The 16,573-nt window shown below is 39.4% G+C and overlaps 1 protein-coding gene across 23 annotated transcripts in view; it reads right to left on the bottom strand.

Annotated features, from left to right (window-relative positions):
- Nucleotides 1–16,573, bottom strand: part of NUMB (NUMB endocytic adaptor protein) — a 205,041-nt gene that overhangs the window by 36,164 nt on the left and 152,304 nt on the right. For 16 of the 23 annotated variants that reach the window (XM_055288892.2, XM_063644220.1, XM_063644205.1 and 13 more), the window contains one exon: nucleotides 13,558–13,632. In XM_055288892.2, the coding sequence (XP_055144867.1) occupies nucleotides 13,558–13,632 (75 nt within the window). Of the gene's footprint in view, nucleotides 1–6,555; nucleotides 6,589–13,557; nucleotides 13,633–16,573 lie in introns of all 23 variants that reach the window. The other 7 variants (XM_055288886.2, XM_055288894.2, XM_063644202.1 and 4 more) reach the window with 1 other exon arrangement.

Raw genomic sequence — 16,573 nt, 5'->3', positions numbered from 1 at the left:
GTAAAATGCAGTTTCATGAACTACCCTGTCCAATTCACTGAACTGTTGTGAATGGCAAATTACAAAGTAGGTCAAAGCACATAATAAACCATAAAGCTCTATATAAATACAAGTAAATGGCTTTAAAAAGAGATCTAATAGGGTGGCCTAAGAATATTTCCTGTCTCTATGTTGAGTCAGTTTCTTCATAAAATGGGAATACAGCTTACTTAGTTCATAGGGTTCCTCAAACACATTAAAATTATAAAAATATTTTTTCAAATGTTAAGCGCCATGTAATTATTTGGTAATAAAGTATTTGCCTAGTATAGCCAACTATGAACGAAGCTGCATGTAATAATCCCTAAAAAGCTGAGTGCATTATTGGCTTTCCTAAGGCAATGAGCTATTTATTTATTTATTTATTTATTTAATTTTGAGATAGTCTCACTCTGTCATGCAGGCTGAACTGCAGTGTCACGATCTGGGCTCACTGCAACCTCTGCCCACCCCCAGTGTTTAAGGGATTCTCCTGCCTCAGCCTTCCGAGTAGCTGGGATTACAGGCGCCTGCCACCACGCCTGGCTAATTTTTGTATTTTTAGTAGAGACGGGGTTTCACCATCTTGGCCAGACTCATCTTGAACTCCTGACCTCGTGATCCACCCATCTCGGCCTCCCAAAGTGCTGGGATTACAGGTGTGAGCCACCGCTCCCGGCCACGGCAATGAGCAATTTAATTAGTTTGGAAAAAGTTATTTCAGGTCTTCGTTTTTTTGCCCCTCTTTTACAATGTTTGTAAGCTTACAATGGATTACAGGCCTGTAACAGACCCAGGTTTATCTGTTCCCTACTGCTAAAGTTTCTGGAGGCACTGCTCCTATCAGCTGGTGACGCAACAATAGGGAAGTGATGGTGGTCAGGTCCAAGAGGCAACTTATGGAAAAGAAAGTTTTCCTGGCTATGAGTCATAAATTCAGAATCAGGGCAACCAAAAAAATTCTTCTATCTACTTACTTTCATGTAAAAGTGTTTAATAAAAACACTTCTTGATTACTGTTGTTCTATTTATCCTGGATCATTAAATCATACATGATTCAAAGAATAACAAAGTATCAAAATTTATGAGGAACTGTACTGGATAAAAACTCTGTAACATATACTGTTCTGTAAGATTCTTCATTTTGAGCTTTCATCAAACCACAATTGACCTAGCAAACTCAATAAATCAAGTCTCTCTCACCAGTCTATTTCTTATAGATTAGTGTGGAGATGAATTAAATGACGGCAACTTGAAAGATTCAAAAGATTCCAAATTAAAGAAAAAATTATCATTTAAAAGCACATTCTGGGTAAGATCATGGGTAATACTTGCCCCTCTCTGTTTTCCAAACTCTTTAAATGACTCACTGTAAAAAATTATATATTAGTATAAAATCACCCTGACATAAATAAATTTTCCCCAATAACATAAGAAAAGAATTCTGGGTGCTGTGGCTCATGCCTGTAATCCCAGCATCTTGGGAGGCCGAGGCGGGCTGATCACTTGAGGTCAGAAGTTCGAGACCAGCCTAGCCAACATGGTGAAACCCCATCTCTACTAAAAATACAAAAATTATCCGGGTATGGTGGCAAGCGCCTGTGGTTCCAGCTACTCGGGAGGCTGAAGCAAAAAATCACCTGAACCCGGAAAGCAGAGGTTGCAGTGACCGAGATTGCACCAGCCTGGGTGATGAAGGGGGACTCTGTCTCAAACAAACAAACAAACAAAAAAAAAAACATGTAGGCATACAACACACAAGCCATCCAGCAGGCTGGGCACAGTGGCTCATGCTTGTAATCCCAGCACTTTGGCAGGGTGAGGTGGGCGGATCACTTGACCTCAGGTGTTTGAGACCCGCCTGGGCAATATGGCGAAACCCTGTCTCTACAAAAAATACAAAAAGGTGGCACATGCCTATAGTCCCAGCTACTTGAGAGGCTGTGTTGGGAGGATCCCCTGAGCCTGGGAGTTTGAGGCTGCAGTGAGCCATGATTGTGCTGCTGCACTCCAGCTTGGGTGACAGAGTGAGACCCTGTCTCAAAAAAAAAAAAAAAAAAAAAAAAAAAAGCCATCTAGCAGAATGCCACTTCATCCCTAGAAGACCCACTTCCTGGCCCCTCAACTGCTTCTGATATTTCTTTTTACCTTAAAAAAAAAAATACAGTGTAAGTAATCTTTTAATCAAAACACAGCCTCAGAGGGGAAGACAAAGCCTGTCATTGTTTGTTGTTGCTGTTGTTAAACAGCTGATATACGTATTCTGGTGATGCAACGGTGCTGCTCAGTTACTCTGAACATACTATTTTTTCACTGTACTAGTGGTATGTCTTTTTTTTTTTTTTTTGAGACAGAGTCTTGCTCTGTAGCCCAGGCTGGAGTACAGTGGTGTGATCTAGGCTCACTGCAACCTCCACCTCCTGGGTTCTAGCAATTCTCCTGCCTCAGCCTCCTGAGTAGCTGGGACTACAAGTGTGTGCCACCATGCCCAGCTAATTTTTTTTGTATTTTTAGTAGAGACAGGATATCACCCTGTTGGTCAGGCTGGTCTTGAACTCCTGACCTCAAGCAATCCACCCGCCCTTGGCCTCCCAAAGTGCTGGCGGGAGCCACTGCGCCCAGCCAGTATGTCTTTTTTTTTTTGAAAGCGAAGTACTTATATGTGAATAAGTGTAAGAAAATGATTGCTCATCAGTAGCATATAAAATTCAAAGTAGGGAATGATGGTAATGCCAAACAACCACAGACTCCACATGGGTGGCTGAGATGGTGATACTTTTGCTTTCTGATGGTTCAATGTACATGAACTTTGTTTCATGCACAAAATTATTTAAATTATTAATTATAAAGTAATTATAAAATTATATAAAATTACTAATAATTGTTAAATTAAAAATATTGTGTAAAATTATCTTCAGGCTATATGTATAAGGCATATATAAAACACAAATAACTTCTGCATTTAGACTTGGGTTTTATCCCCAAAATATCTCATTATATATATGCAAATATCCAAAATCTGAAAAGAAAAAATCCAAAATCTGTAACCCTTCAGGTCCTAAACATTTCGAATAAGAGATACTTAACATGCAGTAGGGTTTAAATATTTCCAAATAAATAAAATGTTAGTTTGAACCACTGAAAAAGATGATTTTTTTTTTTTGAGATGGAATCTCCCTCTGTCACAGAGGCTGGAGTGCAATGGCATTATCTTGGCTCATTGCAACCTGTGCCTCCCAGATTCAAGCAATTATCCTGCCTCAGCCTCCTGAGTAGTAGCTGGGATTACAGGCACATGCCGAGGTGGGCAGATCACCTGAGGTCAGGAGTTCAAGACCAGCCTGGCCAACCAACATGGTGAAACCCCATCTCTACTAAAAAAGATGATTATTTAAAGCTTTAACTAATAAAAAGTAATTGATAAGAAATAAAATCTAAAGTTAAATTACTACTCTATAAAAAAGAAAGTAAAACTGAGTTTCTAAGAAGCTCTTTACTTACTAGCACCTTCTTTTTTTTTTTTTTGAGTCGGAGTCTTGCTCTGTCACCCAGGCTGGAGTGCAGTGGCGCAGTCTCGGCTCACTGCAAACTCCGCCTCCCGGGTTCACGCCATTCTCCTGCCTCAGCCTCTCGGAGTAGCTGGGACTACAGGCGCCCGCCACCACGCCCGGCTGAATTTTTTGTATTTTTAGTAGAGACGGGGTTTCACTGTGGTCTCGATCTCCTGACCTCGTGATCCACCCGCCTCGGCCTCCCAAAGTGCTGGGATTACAAGCGTGAGCCACCGCGCCCGGCCAAGCTACTAGCACCTTTTGAGATAAAATCTTCACTTACAAATAATATGAAAATAAAGTGATTGTATAGCACAATGACTAAGAGTGTGGGCTCTGAAGTCAGATTCTTTGGGTTCAAATCCCATTTTTTACCACTTACTATAAATATCTGTGAATTCAGTCAGGTCATTTAACCTCTGCAAACCTCAGTTTTCTCACTGTAAAACTGGAGAATTATTACTTCTGGGTTAAGGATTAAGTGAGATGATTCATAATTCTCTGTCTTGTACCATACAAATTCATCATGTAGCAAAAAAAATGCAGTGAAAAGGCTACCAAACAGTGTGATCCAGCTCAGCCACAGTGTAGGTGCATCATGGCCCCATTATATGTAGCAATAAATACTGTGACCTCAGGACTGATTTTGAGGGGAGAGCTTTGTTCCTTAACCCACTCCAGGCTCCTGAGTAGCGTGCACCACCGCATCCAGGTAAAATATATACTTTTAAAATTGTCTAAAAACCAAATCAATATTTGCCATAACCTGACCTTCATCTTATCTATGATGCCTTATCTTATACAGCTTATTGTATATAGCCTTATCTGCTGCTTTAAGTAGACTTATTAAAACTGGTCACTTGAACAATAGTTAAAATTGTATGATAATTGTGGCGATGTGTAATTGCTTTCGGAAACTCTATCTGGGAAAAAACAAATACACCACAAAAAGTTTCCTAAAGTGTCCTTAACAATTATCAATTTCCTTAACAAATATAATGCCTACTTATAATGCTATGCTACACAGGAAATAATAAGATTCTTTCTAGATATGTATCCCATATTCTAAGGACCTATTAATCTGACTCAGATCCAAAAAGTCTATTAAAAAATGTATTGTGACATGTGTGGGTAAATTATTTGACTTATTTCAGATTGACAGGAGTAACTAAATTAAATTGTTAAGTGTCCTTAACAATTATCAATTTCCTTAACAAATATAATGCCTACTTACAATGCTATGCTACACAGGAAATAATAAGATTCTTTCTAGATATGTATCCCATATTCTAAGGACCTATTAATCTGACTCAGATCCAAAAAGTCTATTAAAAAATGTATTGTGACGTGTGGGTGAATTATTTGACTTATTTCAGATTGACAGGCATAACTAAATTAAATCATTAGATCAAAATACTTCAAATAAGGTGACCTAAGTTAGAACAAGAAAATGTAAAAATGAGTCACATTTAAACATTTAATTGAGAAGGAAATGTAAATTATTTGTTCTTTAAAACAAATTTCCAAAATGACAAAACCGTGCAGTAGAAAAAAAATTGTAGGATTTTGCTAATCACATAAATTTTTAGTAATTTATACTGTTATCTAATGACAGTATTTTTCTCTCATACTGTCTCAGTTTGAATTAGTTTTAGCATTTACTCAAAACTAAACAAGGATAAACTTGGACACAAAATATATTTAGAAATATATTTACTGATACGTGTACAGCCATCCCATATATTCTTAAATTTAGGGAGATCTGAACATTGAATAATCATTATTTGAAAAGCACCTACCTAAACAACATTCCACATATGACAGATAGTTGGTAGGCTAATAATTAAGATACTTTTTCTTAGATTAGCAATGCAGGTTAAAAATCATAGCAGGATCCCTAAAGATAAGTTTATCCATTTTCACTTACTTCTCCTGAAATTTAATTTAGATTGGAAAAAAATTGCACTGAATGTAAACTTTGGGGTATATTTATTTATTTATTTATTTTTTTTTTAATTTTTTTTTTTTTGAGACGGAGTCTCGCTCTGTCGCCCAGGCTGGAGTGCAGTGGCGCAATCTCAGCTCACTGCAAGCTCCGCCTCCCGGGTTCACGCCATTCTCCTGCCTCAGCCTCTCCGAGTAGCTGGGACTACAGGCGCCCACCACCACGCCCGGCTAATTTTTTGTATTTTTAGTAGAGACAGGGTTTCACCGTGGTCTCGATCTCCTGACCTCGTGATCCGCCCGCCTCGGCCTCCCAAAGTGCTGGGATTATAAGCGTGAGCCACCGCGCCCGGCCGGTATATTTATTTTTTACTTAAATATTTCTTCCTATTTCCCTGTGAATATTGGGCATTATGTAAAATCCACTTGTTACAAATATTGCTAATATTTTAATATAAACAGAGTTTACAAGATCAAATATTTATTTTAATACCTACTATTGAGGAGATAATACTCTTTTAACCTACTTGATTCATTTATTGGAATTTCTTTATTTTTTTGAGACAGAGTCTCACTCTGTCACCCAGGCTGGAGTGCAGTGGCGTGATCTCGGCTCACTGCAACCTCCACCTCTTCAATCGATTCTCCTGCCTCAGCCTCCCGAGTAGCTAGGATCACAGGGGCACATCACCTGTATTGTATTTTTGGTAGAGACAGGGTTTTACCATGTTGGCCAGGCTGGTCTCAAACTCCTCAGATGATCCACCGCCCTCGGCCTCCCAAAGTGCTGGGATTACAGACGTGAGCCACCGTGCCCAGCCTATTTATTTATTGGAATTTCTTAGAATCATCAGATTTAGTATCAGTAGACCCACTGATAATATCACGGATAGCAACTTCCTAACATTAATTTCCACATAGAGTCAAACCAATTCCTGTATTATAAAGAAACCAAAGCTGTACTACTTTTAAAAAATATGTCAGTGCTACACTAGGGGTGTAACTCCTTATAAAGCAAGCACGAATGTGGCATCAAACTTACTTTTCCAAAGAAGCCTTTGAAGAACTTCCTTTCCTGGAGGAACAGGGGGACAAGTCGAACGCTATTATTGTATGGCCTAAATGTCCCAGAGTTTCACACCAATAAGCACATACAGAAATTGGGGAAAGGAAAAAGTGGGAGAAGGGGTGGGAGTGAGTTTCAAAGAGTTACCCATACCAGGAGTGACAGGGAAAAAGGAAGGGTGCATGAAAATGCAGGGAAACACACTGTATAGCCTAAGAATCCATGGAAAGAGTGAGAAGAAATCAGAACCTGTATCCATGCAGAGCAACAAGTTAGTTTTGTAATCGCTATTTACATTTAAAACAGAGATCTTCCAAATTTGGCAGCAGAGAAAATGATAGGGCATACTGGTTTGGTGAGATTTGCATTTTAAATTTTATAATAGTGAATAGAAAATAGAAGACTGGTTCCATATACATTTTTTAAGTTTAAAATTGGCGGTCAACTATGTGAAAGTCACCAATTTAAAAAAAGTCCACATTCAAATGACCACATAATCACATTAAAAATGCAATACGTAAAATTAAATGAGTATGCATCAAAGGTCCTTGTTGTACTTTTTTCTTAGTGAGTTTAAGATGTCACTTAGAAACTCCATACTACTTAAGGGGAGCTTGACCATTGGCTTTCCATTTACTTACATTAGTATCAATCTACATGTACATGTGTGCTGATCAATTTCACAACATACATGAGGAAATAACATGTATGTTCTATTCCAGACACAGAATAAATTATCTATTAAGGTTACAAGGCTAATGTTTATACAAGAGCTGAGAAAATACCTATCTTAAGAACCAAATGATGTCTGTGGGCCACAACTGAAATTTAAGTAAACAGGGTTTTGTTTTCTTTATAAAAGCTATTGTTTATTATTATTTGCTTTTTGTTTGTTTGGTTTTTGAGACAGAGTCACACTCTGTCACCCAGGATGGAGTGCAGTGGCACGATCTCAGGTCACTGCAACCTCTGCCTCTGGGGTTCAAGCAATTCTCATGCCTCAGCCTCCTAAGTAGCTAGGACTACAGGTGTGTGCCACCACATCCGGCTCATTTTTGTATTTTTAGTAGAGACAGGGTTTCACCATGTTGGCCAGGCTGGTCTCGAACTCTTGACCTCAAGTGACCTGCCTGCCTAGGCCTCCTAAAGTGCTGGAATTACAGACTTAAGCTACTGCGCCCAACCTAAAAGCTGTTATTTTAAAATAAAGAAACTTGCATTGACATTTATAAGTATACAATTCTGAAACTATCTGGATAACAGAGGCATAACTATCTATGGTATCGGCACCAATTTTTAAGCACCATTTATGAAAACTGGCCACCAATCAAAATCGTAGAATTTACACAAGTTAGGTGGGTTTCAACTCACACAAGCTAGATTTAACTTTACATTTCCTAGCTGTGGTTGAAATATACTTAAGCCTTGGCCGGGCGCGGTGGCTCACGCTTGTAATCCCAGCACTTTGGGAGGCTGAGGCGGGCGGATCACGAGGTCAGGAGATCGAGACCACGGTGAAACCCCGTCTCTACTAAAAATACAAAAAATTAGCCGGGCCTGGTGGCGGGCGCCTGTAGTCCCAGCTACTCGGAGAGGCTGAGGCAGGAGAATGGCGTGAACCCGGGAGGCGGAGCTTGCAGTGAGCCGAGATTGTGCCACTGCACTCCAGCCTGGGCGACAGAGCGAGACTCCGTCTCAAAAAAAAAAAAAAAAAAAAAAAAAGAAATATACTTAAGCCTTTACTTTTTATAATCATTGGTTTTTAATGTTGGATAAATGTGTAGGAAAAGATAATTGCACTGAAATCTGACTCTTTTTACATAATTCATAAACTATTCAATGCTCTCTAACACTGGAAAGTTCGTTTTCCACCCTAAGCTTTGAAAATCACAAAAAGCAAAAAATATTTCCACAAAACACTTTGAAATGCAACTGGAAAAATAATAAAGTAATTGGGTAGTATCACAGTAAGACTAGATTATTTCTGCTGCCAAGTTTGGTGACCCTAGTTTTGTTAGACTATGAATAACCATAAGCTTTCAAGGATGCAGCCAAAGTTAAGATATTCACCATTCTTGAGGGATGGGAAGGTGAAGGAAGGAGATTGTTAATATTTAGCTCCTAGAAAAGCTATTGTTAAACATTGAGCTTTCCCTCTTTTTATAAAATACCCAAGATGTTAATGAAAAAAGTTGGCATGCAAAAATGCATAAAAAGACAGTTATTAAAGAATAATAATGTTCTTTTAAAAAAACATGTTATGATTCTTTTACCTGCTAAAACAAGAACATATATTAAAACAAATATATCAAATAGTGAATAAAAAACCAACATATTAGAAACTGGTAGTATAATGAAACTAGTCTAACACTAAGACAGAGGGAGAGACATTTAAGAAACAATGGGAAGAAATGACCTTTTTAAATGAAGAGCATCTTGGACTAGAGTTAAGCAAGATAACCAAAGGCCTTATACACTTTTTTATGGAATTGGCTGATATATGACAATATTCCTCACCCTGCAGCTGATATGCCATAAAGGCAATAACAATGGGCAATAGTGATTTCTGTCATTTATCCTATAGAAGCTAAGTCCCAAAGTGAGGTTATATGACAAAGTAAATGAGCTGAAAACAGCTGTCAATAACTTTATGCACAGAAAGTTTAAAAATTAACATATTTATGCTCTGAGGAGCATTTTTAAAAACACTATCTTGTTTAGTTATAATTTTTTTTTCATTTGAGCACATCAAGTATGCAGATGACTTCCAATTGAAGTTAATGTAATTCTAAATTGTAAGAGAGTATTTTGGGGAAAAACACTTGCAAATTATCTCTTTCCTCAATTGTTCACAAATTTAAAAAGCACTAGAAGGCTGGGCGCGGTGGCTCATGCCTGTAATCCCAGCTCTTTGGGAGGCCCAGGTTGGTGGATCACCTGAGGTCAGGAGTTGGAGATCAGCCTGGCCAACATGGTGAAACACGTCTCTACTAAAAATACAATTAGCTGGGTGTGGTGGTGGGCGCCTGTAATCCCAGCTACTTTGGAGGCTGAGGCAGGAGAATCGCGTGAACCCGGGAGGCAGAGGTTGCAGTGACCCAAGATCGTGCCACTGCACTCCACAGCCTGGGCGACAGAGTGAAACTCCGCTCCAAAAAAAATGAATAAATAAAAAACACTAGAAATGTTAAATTTTTAGTTCAAAGATTATTCACTAGATGTGTTGGTGGTATAGTGGTGAGCATAGCTGCCTTCCAAAGATCATTCACATGGTAGGTTTAAAATGCTTGTTTTGTTACTTAACTAGTACATCTGAGCTATTCTTTAAAATTTTAAACTCTGGCATTCAAACTAATTTAAAAGATATCCTATTTCTTCTTTAATCCTCTGCAGGCTTATGCATCCTTATATTCACTCCCACTTATTTGAAACTCTAAAAGGAAGCTTTATAATCTATAAAAAAACAAACAAAAAGTCTCCAGAAACATAGCATTTGGCACAATATAAGTATCTGGCGAAGTAGGTTGTAGATCCCCAGTGGATGATTTTTACATGAATGTCTGCTCAGAGAAATCAAAAGGCAACTAGAAATTTCTGCATAGTAAAAATATGAAAAGACGACAAAAATCAGGAATACATGTGGTTCCAACTTTCTGCAAGATTCTCAGTATAGCTCTAGAAAGAGTATTTAAAAGAAGGGGGAGGCCAGGTGCGGTGGCTCATGCCTGTAATCTCAGCACTTTGGGAGACTGAGGCGGGTGGATCACAAGGTCATGAGTTCGAGACCACCCTGGCCAACACAGTGAAACTCTGTCTCTACTAAAAATACAAAAAATTAGCCGGGTGTGGTGGCGGGCACCTGTAATCCCAGCTACTCGGGAGGCTGAGGCAGGAGAACTGCTTGAACCTGGGAGGCGGAGGTTGCAGTGAGCCAAGATTGCACCACTGCACTCCAACCTGGGTGACAGAGCAAGACTCCGACTCGGGGAAAAAAAAAAAAAAAGAATGGGGATATTTCATTGAGTATAAGAAACAGAAAATTTACCCCAGTGACCCAATACTTCAATTTCGTGTTTTAATAATACATGCCAGTGCAAAACTACATATAACATTTGCTCCAAATCTAGTATTTGTCTGAAAAATTTTAAATAACTTCTTGATAAGAAGTCTAGAAATGGTCAATTTCCCCTCAAAGTTTAAAAGTTTAAGTATGTTTAGAAAACAATCACCAACATATCTAAAACTTTCTTTTTTATTATTTATTTCTCACTATGTTACCCAGGCTGGTCTTGAACTCCTGGCTTTAAGCGATCCTCCCATCTCAGACTTCTAAGTAGCTGAGATTATAGGCGCAAGCTACTGTGCTTGGCTTAAAACTTTCTTTTAGTCATTAAAAACCATAGGAAAACAAAGATCTTTAGAAATAAGCAAAACAGTTTTGGTAAACTTAAAACATTAGACATAATATTTGATTATGGTTATTGTAAGACTCAATTTGACCACATATTGCAGATCAGATTGTATTCTGTATATTCATTCTAGAAGTATTTTTTGAGTTACTATGTGCCAGCCACTGTTCCATGCATAGGTATAATTTTTAAAATGGCTATTTAGTTTCTAATTCTGATGAATATAAAAACATTAAATTTTATTATCTAAATAGTCCTATGCCTCAAGCAATCACACTTACAGACTATTATCTTCTTGGTTTTAAAAAAAAGGTAAGATAAAACAAAAAAAACCCACTGAATACATTAGTTTTAAAACTAGACAGTTAAATAGTGGCTATCTCTGGGATTGTAGGAAATTTCATTTTATTTGTGTACTTTTTTGGTTCATTTGTATTTTATACAATAAACACATATTGCTTATATAATAAAGAGATATTTCTAATTAAAAGTATTTCAAAAAAAACAAAACTAGACAGTTAAGAGGATTAACTGCTCATTAAACAACAAAATACCATTTCTCAATATGTTCTGGGCAAACTTAAACCACCTCTAGCTTTTCCTTACTTACAGAGTGCACATGAAGCCATACTCTGAATCAAAAGACTTTCTAAGGGCTCATTCCACAGTGGCCATTTCATCATAAGTTGTGTAAATTATAATATTTTAATAATTATTTATAGTTTGTTTCAGGGCTATCTAGTCTGTTCACCGATTTGTTTTCAGTCATTAGTATAAAATATTATTTAATGGGCAAATAATTGCATTACTTTAAAAAAATGTTCTTAGCTAAAATCATCTTGTTTGTGTATTTATTTAGTTGAGACAAGGGCTCACTGTGTTGCCCAGGCTGGTCTCAAACTCCTAGACTCAAGCAATCCTCCTACCTCAGCCTCCCGAGTAACTGATATTTTGTTTATTATTCTTCTAGATGAACCCAGAATTATTTTGTTAAAGAAAATTAAATTTTTACTTCTCTTTTAAATTTGGTGTTGACAAAATGGAAAATTAAATTATCTGAGACTATGTTTAACTGGGGAATATATTTAGGTTGGCATGGAAGGTCTACAAACTATAATTTCATGTACCATAACACAAGGTCCCCTTAACGTAAATGACAGATTGGAGAGCATAGATAAGACTAGCAAAGGCTTGAATCATTTAAGAATTTTAATGATCAAAATCTGAGATAAAGAGTACATATAGGTATATATGTATGTATATATCTGTACATACGTCTGTATCTTTTTTAAAAAATTTTTTAGTTCTTTGTATATTATAGCCAATTACTTTTCTCCTGTCCCTTCTACGACAGATTCAGGTACTTATTCCAAAATTAAATCTACCTCTCTGACTTGGTTGCTTTCTGAATTTTATATATTTTATATTCAGGAATTATAGATAAGAAGTAATATAGACTACGCCAAGAAGCAGAAACGTTCTGATTACTAAGCAAATTGAGGGAAAAAAGCACACATTAGTAGTCAAACTTGTGGCAGCCCACCATACCAGCAAACCCAAAGCAACATGTATTTAATGCTGTTGGGACCAGAGCATGCAGAAGTAATGCTTAAAGCTTTCACAGCAAAGTGGGGAAAGGCCACATATTAGAGAGAAGGAGGGTTGTGAAAAGGGCTATCAGATCTATGGAACATTCCTCAAACCTATGGAAAATCTGAAATTAACACTTTGAATCTTTATGAATTCCAAACTCGTTCTCTCCTTTCACTGAATACACAGGCATGTGCCTGGGATGTGTTCTATGGCATAACAGGCAGAGGAAACATTAGTTATCCTGGGAAAGGGCTCTCTACTTCAAGTGTGCTAAAGTTTATGTAAAAGGCAGTAGAAATAGACTGTTTATGTTAGAGGTGTATAGAGAAGAAAATTGGGGAGTAGGAGTCAAGATAATAGTAAGAAGTCTCCAAAAAGGAAACCTCACCAGGCATCAACACAGATCTCTATCCTCTAGTTTTCCCCAGGAAGCTATTTTTTATAGTATATTTAAAACCCGTAATTTATAGCCCAGTTATCACAGTTAGGGTAAGATGTTAACTGTAACAGTTTTATCCTAGTCTTAGAATACTATTCTTCTATCAGATTTCACGACATTTGTTTCACATGGGTTATAAATCAAAAGTACCTTTAGGATAATATCTGACCTAAATTTAAATGGCTTGTCTTATAATTTATACCTCTGGATGGACAAGATGAGATGATTTTAAATTTTTTAATTATTATTTTATTATTTAAGAAAAAAATTTTGAAATTAATAGAGACAGGGTCTTGAAATGTTGCCCAGGCTGGTCTCAAACTCCTGGCCTCATGCAATCCTCCTGCCTCAGCCTCCCAAAGTGCTAGGATTACAGGAGTGAGCCACCACGCTTGGCTGAGATGCTCCTTATTAGCAAGCCCATATCTTTTTAACAGAAACACAGTTTTTACTGGGTCACTAAAATGTACTGAGCAAAATCTTTTAAGAAAATATTGACAGCATATAGATCAACACTGGCAACCATCAAATACATACAGCTTTCAATCTTTTTACAGCATCTTCACAGATGTGCATTCCTCTTGATTCATCAACTTCTACATGGCCAAGGTACTGCAGAAAGAAGGAGAAAGTTAGGGCTATTGCTATGTTTACCAAGTAGCTACTATACAGTAAGCATTAGGTGAAAATTGAATACAGGTTGAGCATTCCAAATCTGAAAAAATTTGAAATCTGAAACACTTCTGGGTGTCAAGCATGTTTGATAAGAGACACACAACCTGTATTGAAATTCCTACACTCGGCCGGGCGCGGTGGTAAGCCCAGCACTTTGGGAGGCCGAGGCGGGTGGATCACGAGGTCAGGAGATCGAGACCATGGTGAAACCCCGTCTCTACTAAAAATACAAAAAATTAGCCGGGCGTGGTGGCAGGCGCCTGTAGTCCCAGCTACTCGGAGAGGCTGAGGCAGGAGAATGGCGTGAACCCGGGAGGCAGAGGTTGCAGTGAGCCGAGATCGTGCCACTGCACTCCAGCCTAGGGGACAGAGCGAGACTCCGTCTCAAAAAAAAAAAAAAAAAAAAAAAAAAAAAAAAAAAAAAAAAAGAAATTCCTACACTCAAGAAATAGCCATTGAAAAAGAGTTCAGATAATGTAACTTTACATATTCTCAGTGTCCTCATAGGAATAAGATTTAGAATAATTATTTCAAAAAGGTGTTATAGGTAAGTGAAGAAGTACACAGTAGGCACTAAACATTACCTGAATCTACTGGATCTGAAGCATAACAGCCTGTGCTAGGCACAGTTACTATGTCTCTACACATAAAAGTAATCCTAAGACAAAGTATATATACATATCTTTTAAAAAGCACAAACAAAAATGACAGTTTTTCAAAGACTGAAGAAATCACACAATCCTTTTATGGGGAGCATATAAGAGCATGGCAGATCACCAAAACAAATTTTGAGAAGGTATTACATCTGAGCTTTAAAAGATACATAAAATTTGAAGAGGCAAAAATTGAAAGGTTGAAAGACTATTTCAGGCTGAGAGAATTACATAAACTTATAGATGTGGAATAGGATAACTATACATCAGTGCTGGGACTCAGAACACATTACCCCAAAGTATGGTGCTGAATGCTTTGAACTAAAAAAAGAACCAAGGTCTGACCTTCTCTTGACGTCCTGACTCTAACTCCTCCTTCTTCCCCTGAAGAGCAGGAGGGGCTTTCTCTGAAGTTCTCTTATCTGCCCAAAGATAGATCCTTCAAAAAGGAGCTCAATTGTTATTTATGCCCTCCCTGGGAATCTTATCAACTAGGGTAGATTAACTGTATCACAGAAGAAGAGACTAAAGGTCAACACCCAGACTCTATCACAGGCTATCACCTATTCTTCTGAGGGCTGCTCCAGATAACTTGTATTATAGGAGAGACTTTTTATCTGCATAACAAGGCAAGCTTTGCTCACCCTGCATTTCCTCCCCTCATATTCCCATAGGTTGTCACCACCTCCCCTCAAGTCCCTATTCCTTTCTGTAGTTCAGGATGCCATAAAAATGTCAATCATCTGGCCTTCAAGTTTGATATTTTGTGAGACTCTTATGTACAAACACATAATACATTTTGCCTTTTTTTCCTGCTAATCTATCTACTGTCAGTTTATCTCACATACTCAAATACTGAATATTCAAAGGGTGGAGGGAAAGTTCTCTTCTCTCCAGCATCAACAAATATTCTTGTTTGGCTTGAATATGAAATACATGCAGCTGGGGAATTGAAGTTCTGAAATAGCACTTAACCCTAGAGACAATGGAGAGCTAACAAAGATTTTTTTTTTTCAAGGTAGTAATATGATTCAAGATCTGGCTGCAGGTAATATGGAGTGGACACACCACACCCTGTCCCTCCCACTGACTGAAACCTTAAAACCTGAACAGAATTCACGGAACGGGTACTTAAGCTTTCTGAAAAGTAAACAGAAGACGAATCACAGTAGAATACCAGAATTCAAAGTACTATGGAAATGGCAAGGAATTTACCTCCCCTTTCTCTCTTTGGTACCTCCAGACTGAGAAAATAACTTTTATCTGAGGAATGCAAGTCCTTTTAATTATCAGGCCAACAGAGACATTAAAATGAGACTGCAATCACGCTCTACTACCCACTTTGACCTATGTATCCCTCTTCTGAAAATGCTTGCTACTGCCACAAGTGGCTAGAAATAAACCTAATAATGTCACACCAGACACTATAACCCACACCCTACCTATTGCTTAACAATGTATAGCCAAGTGAGGAGCGCCTCTGCCCGGCCGCCCCGTCCGGGAAGAAGTGAGGAGCGCCTCTGCCCGGCCGCCCCGTCCGGGAAGAACTGAGGAGCGCCTCTTCCCGGCCGCCCCGGCCGGGAAGAAGTGAGGAGCGCCTCTGCCCGGCCGCCCCGGCCGGGAAGAAGTGAGGAGCGCCTCTGCCCGGCCGCCCCGGCCGGGAAGAAGTGAGGAGCGCCTCTGCCCGGCCGCCCCGTCCGGGAAGAAGTGAGGAGCGCCTCTTCCCGGCCACCCATCGTCTGGGAAGTGAAGAGCGCCTCTGCCCGGCCACCCCGTCTGGGAAGTGAGGAGCGCCTCTGCCCGGCCACCCATCGTCTGGGAGGTGAGGAGCGCCTCTGCCCGGCCACCCATCGTCTGGGAAGTGAGGAGCGCCTCTGCCTGGCCACCCATCGTCTGGGAAGTGAGGAGCGCCTCTGCCCGGCCACCCATCGTCTGGGAAGTGAGGAGCGCCTCTGCCCGGCCGCCCCGTCTGGGAAGTGAGGAGCGCCTCTGCCCGGCCACCTATCGTCTGGGAAGAAGTGAGGAGCGCCTCTGCCTGGCCGCCCCGTCTGGGAAGTGAGGAGCGCCTCTGCCCGGCCGCCCCGTGTCTGGGTAGAAGTGAGGAGCGCCTCTGCCCGGCCGCTCCGTCTGGGAGGTCTACCACGGAGGCCAGAAGCAATGTGGGGGCTGGACGTGGTGGCCAACGCCTGTGGTCCCGGCACTCTGGGGGGCGAGGCGGGTTGATC

This window comes from Symphalangus syndactylus, chromosome 8 (genome assembly GCF_028878055.3).
Source record: "Symphalangus syndactylus isolate Jambi chromosome 8, NHGRI_mSymSyn1-v2.1_pri, whole genome shotgun sequence".
NCBI classification, from domain to species: Eukaryota; Metazoa; Chordata; class Mammalia; order Primates; family Hylobatidae; genus Symphalangus; species Symphalangus syndactylus.
This window is presented reverse-complemented; position numbering and strand designations above follow the sequence as displayed.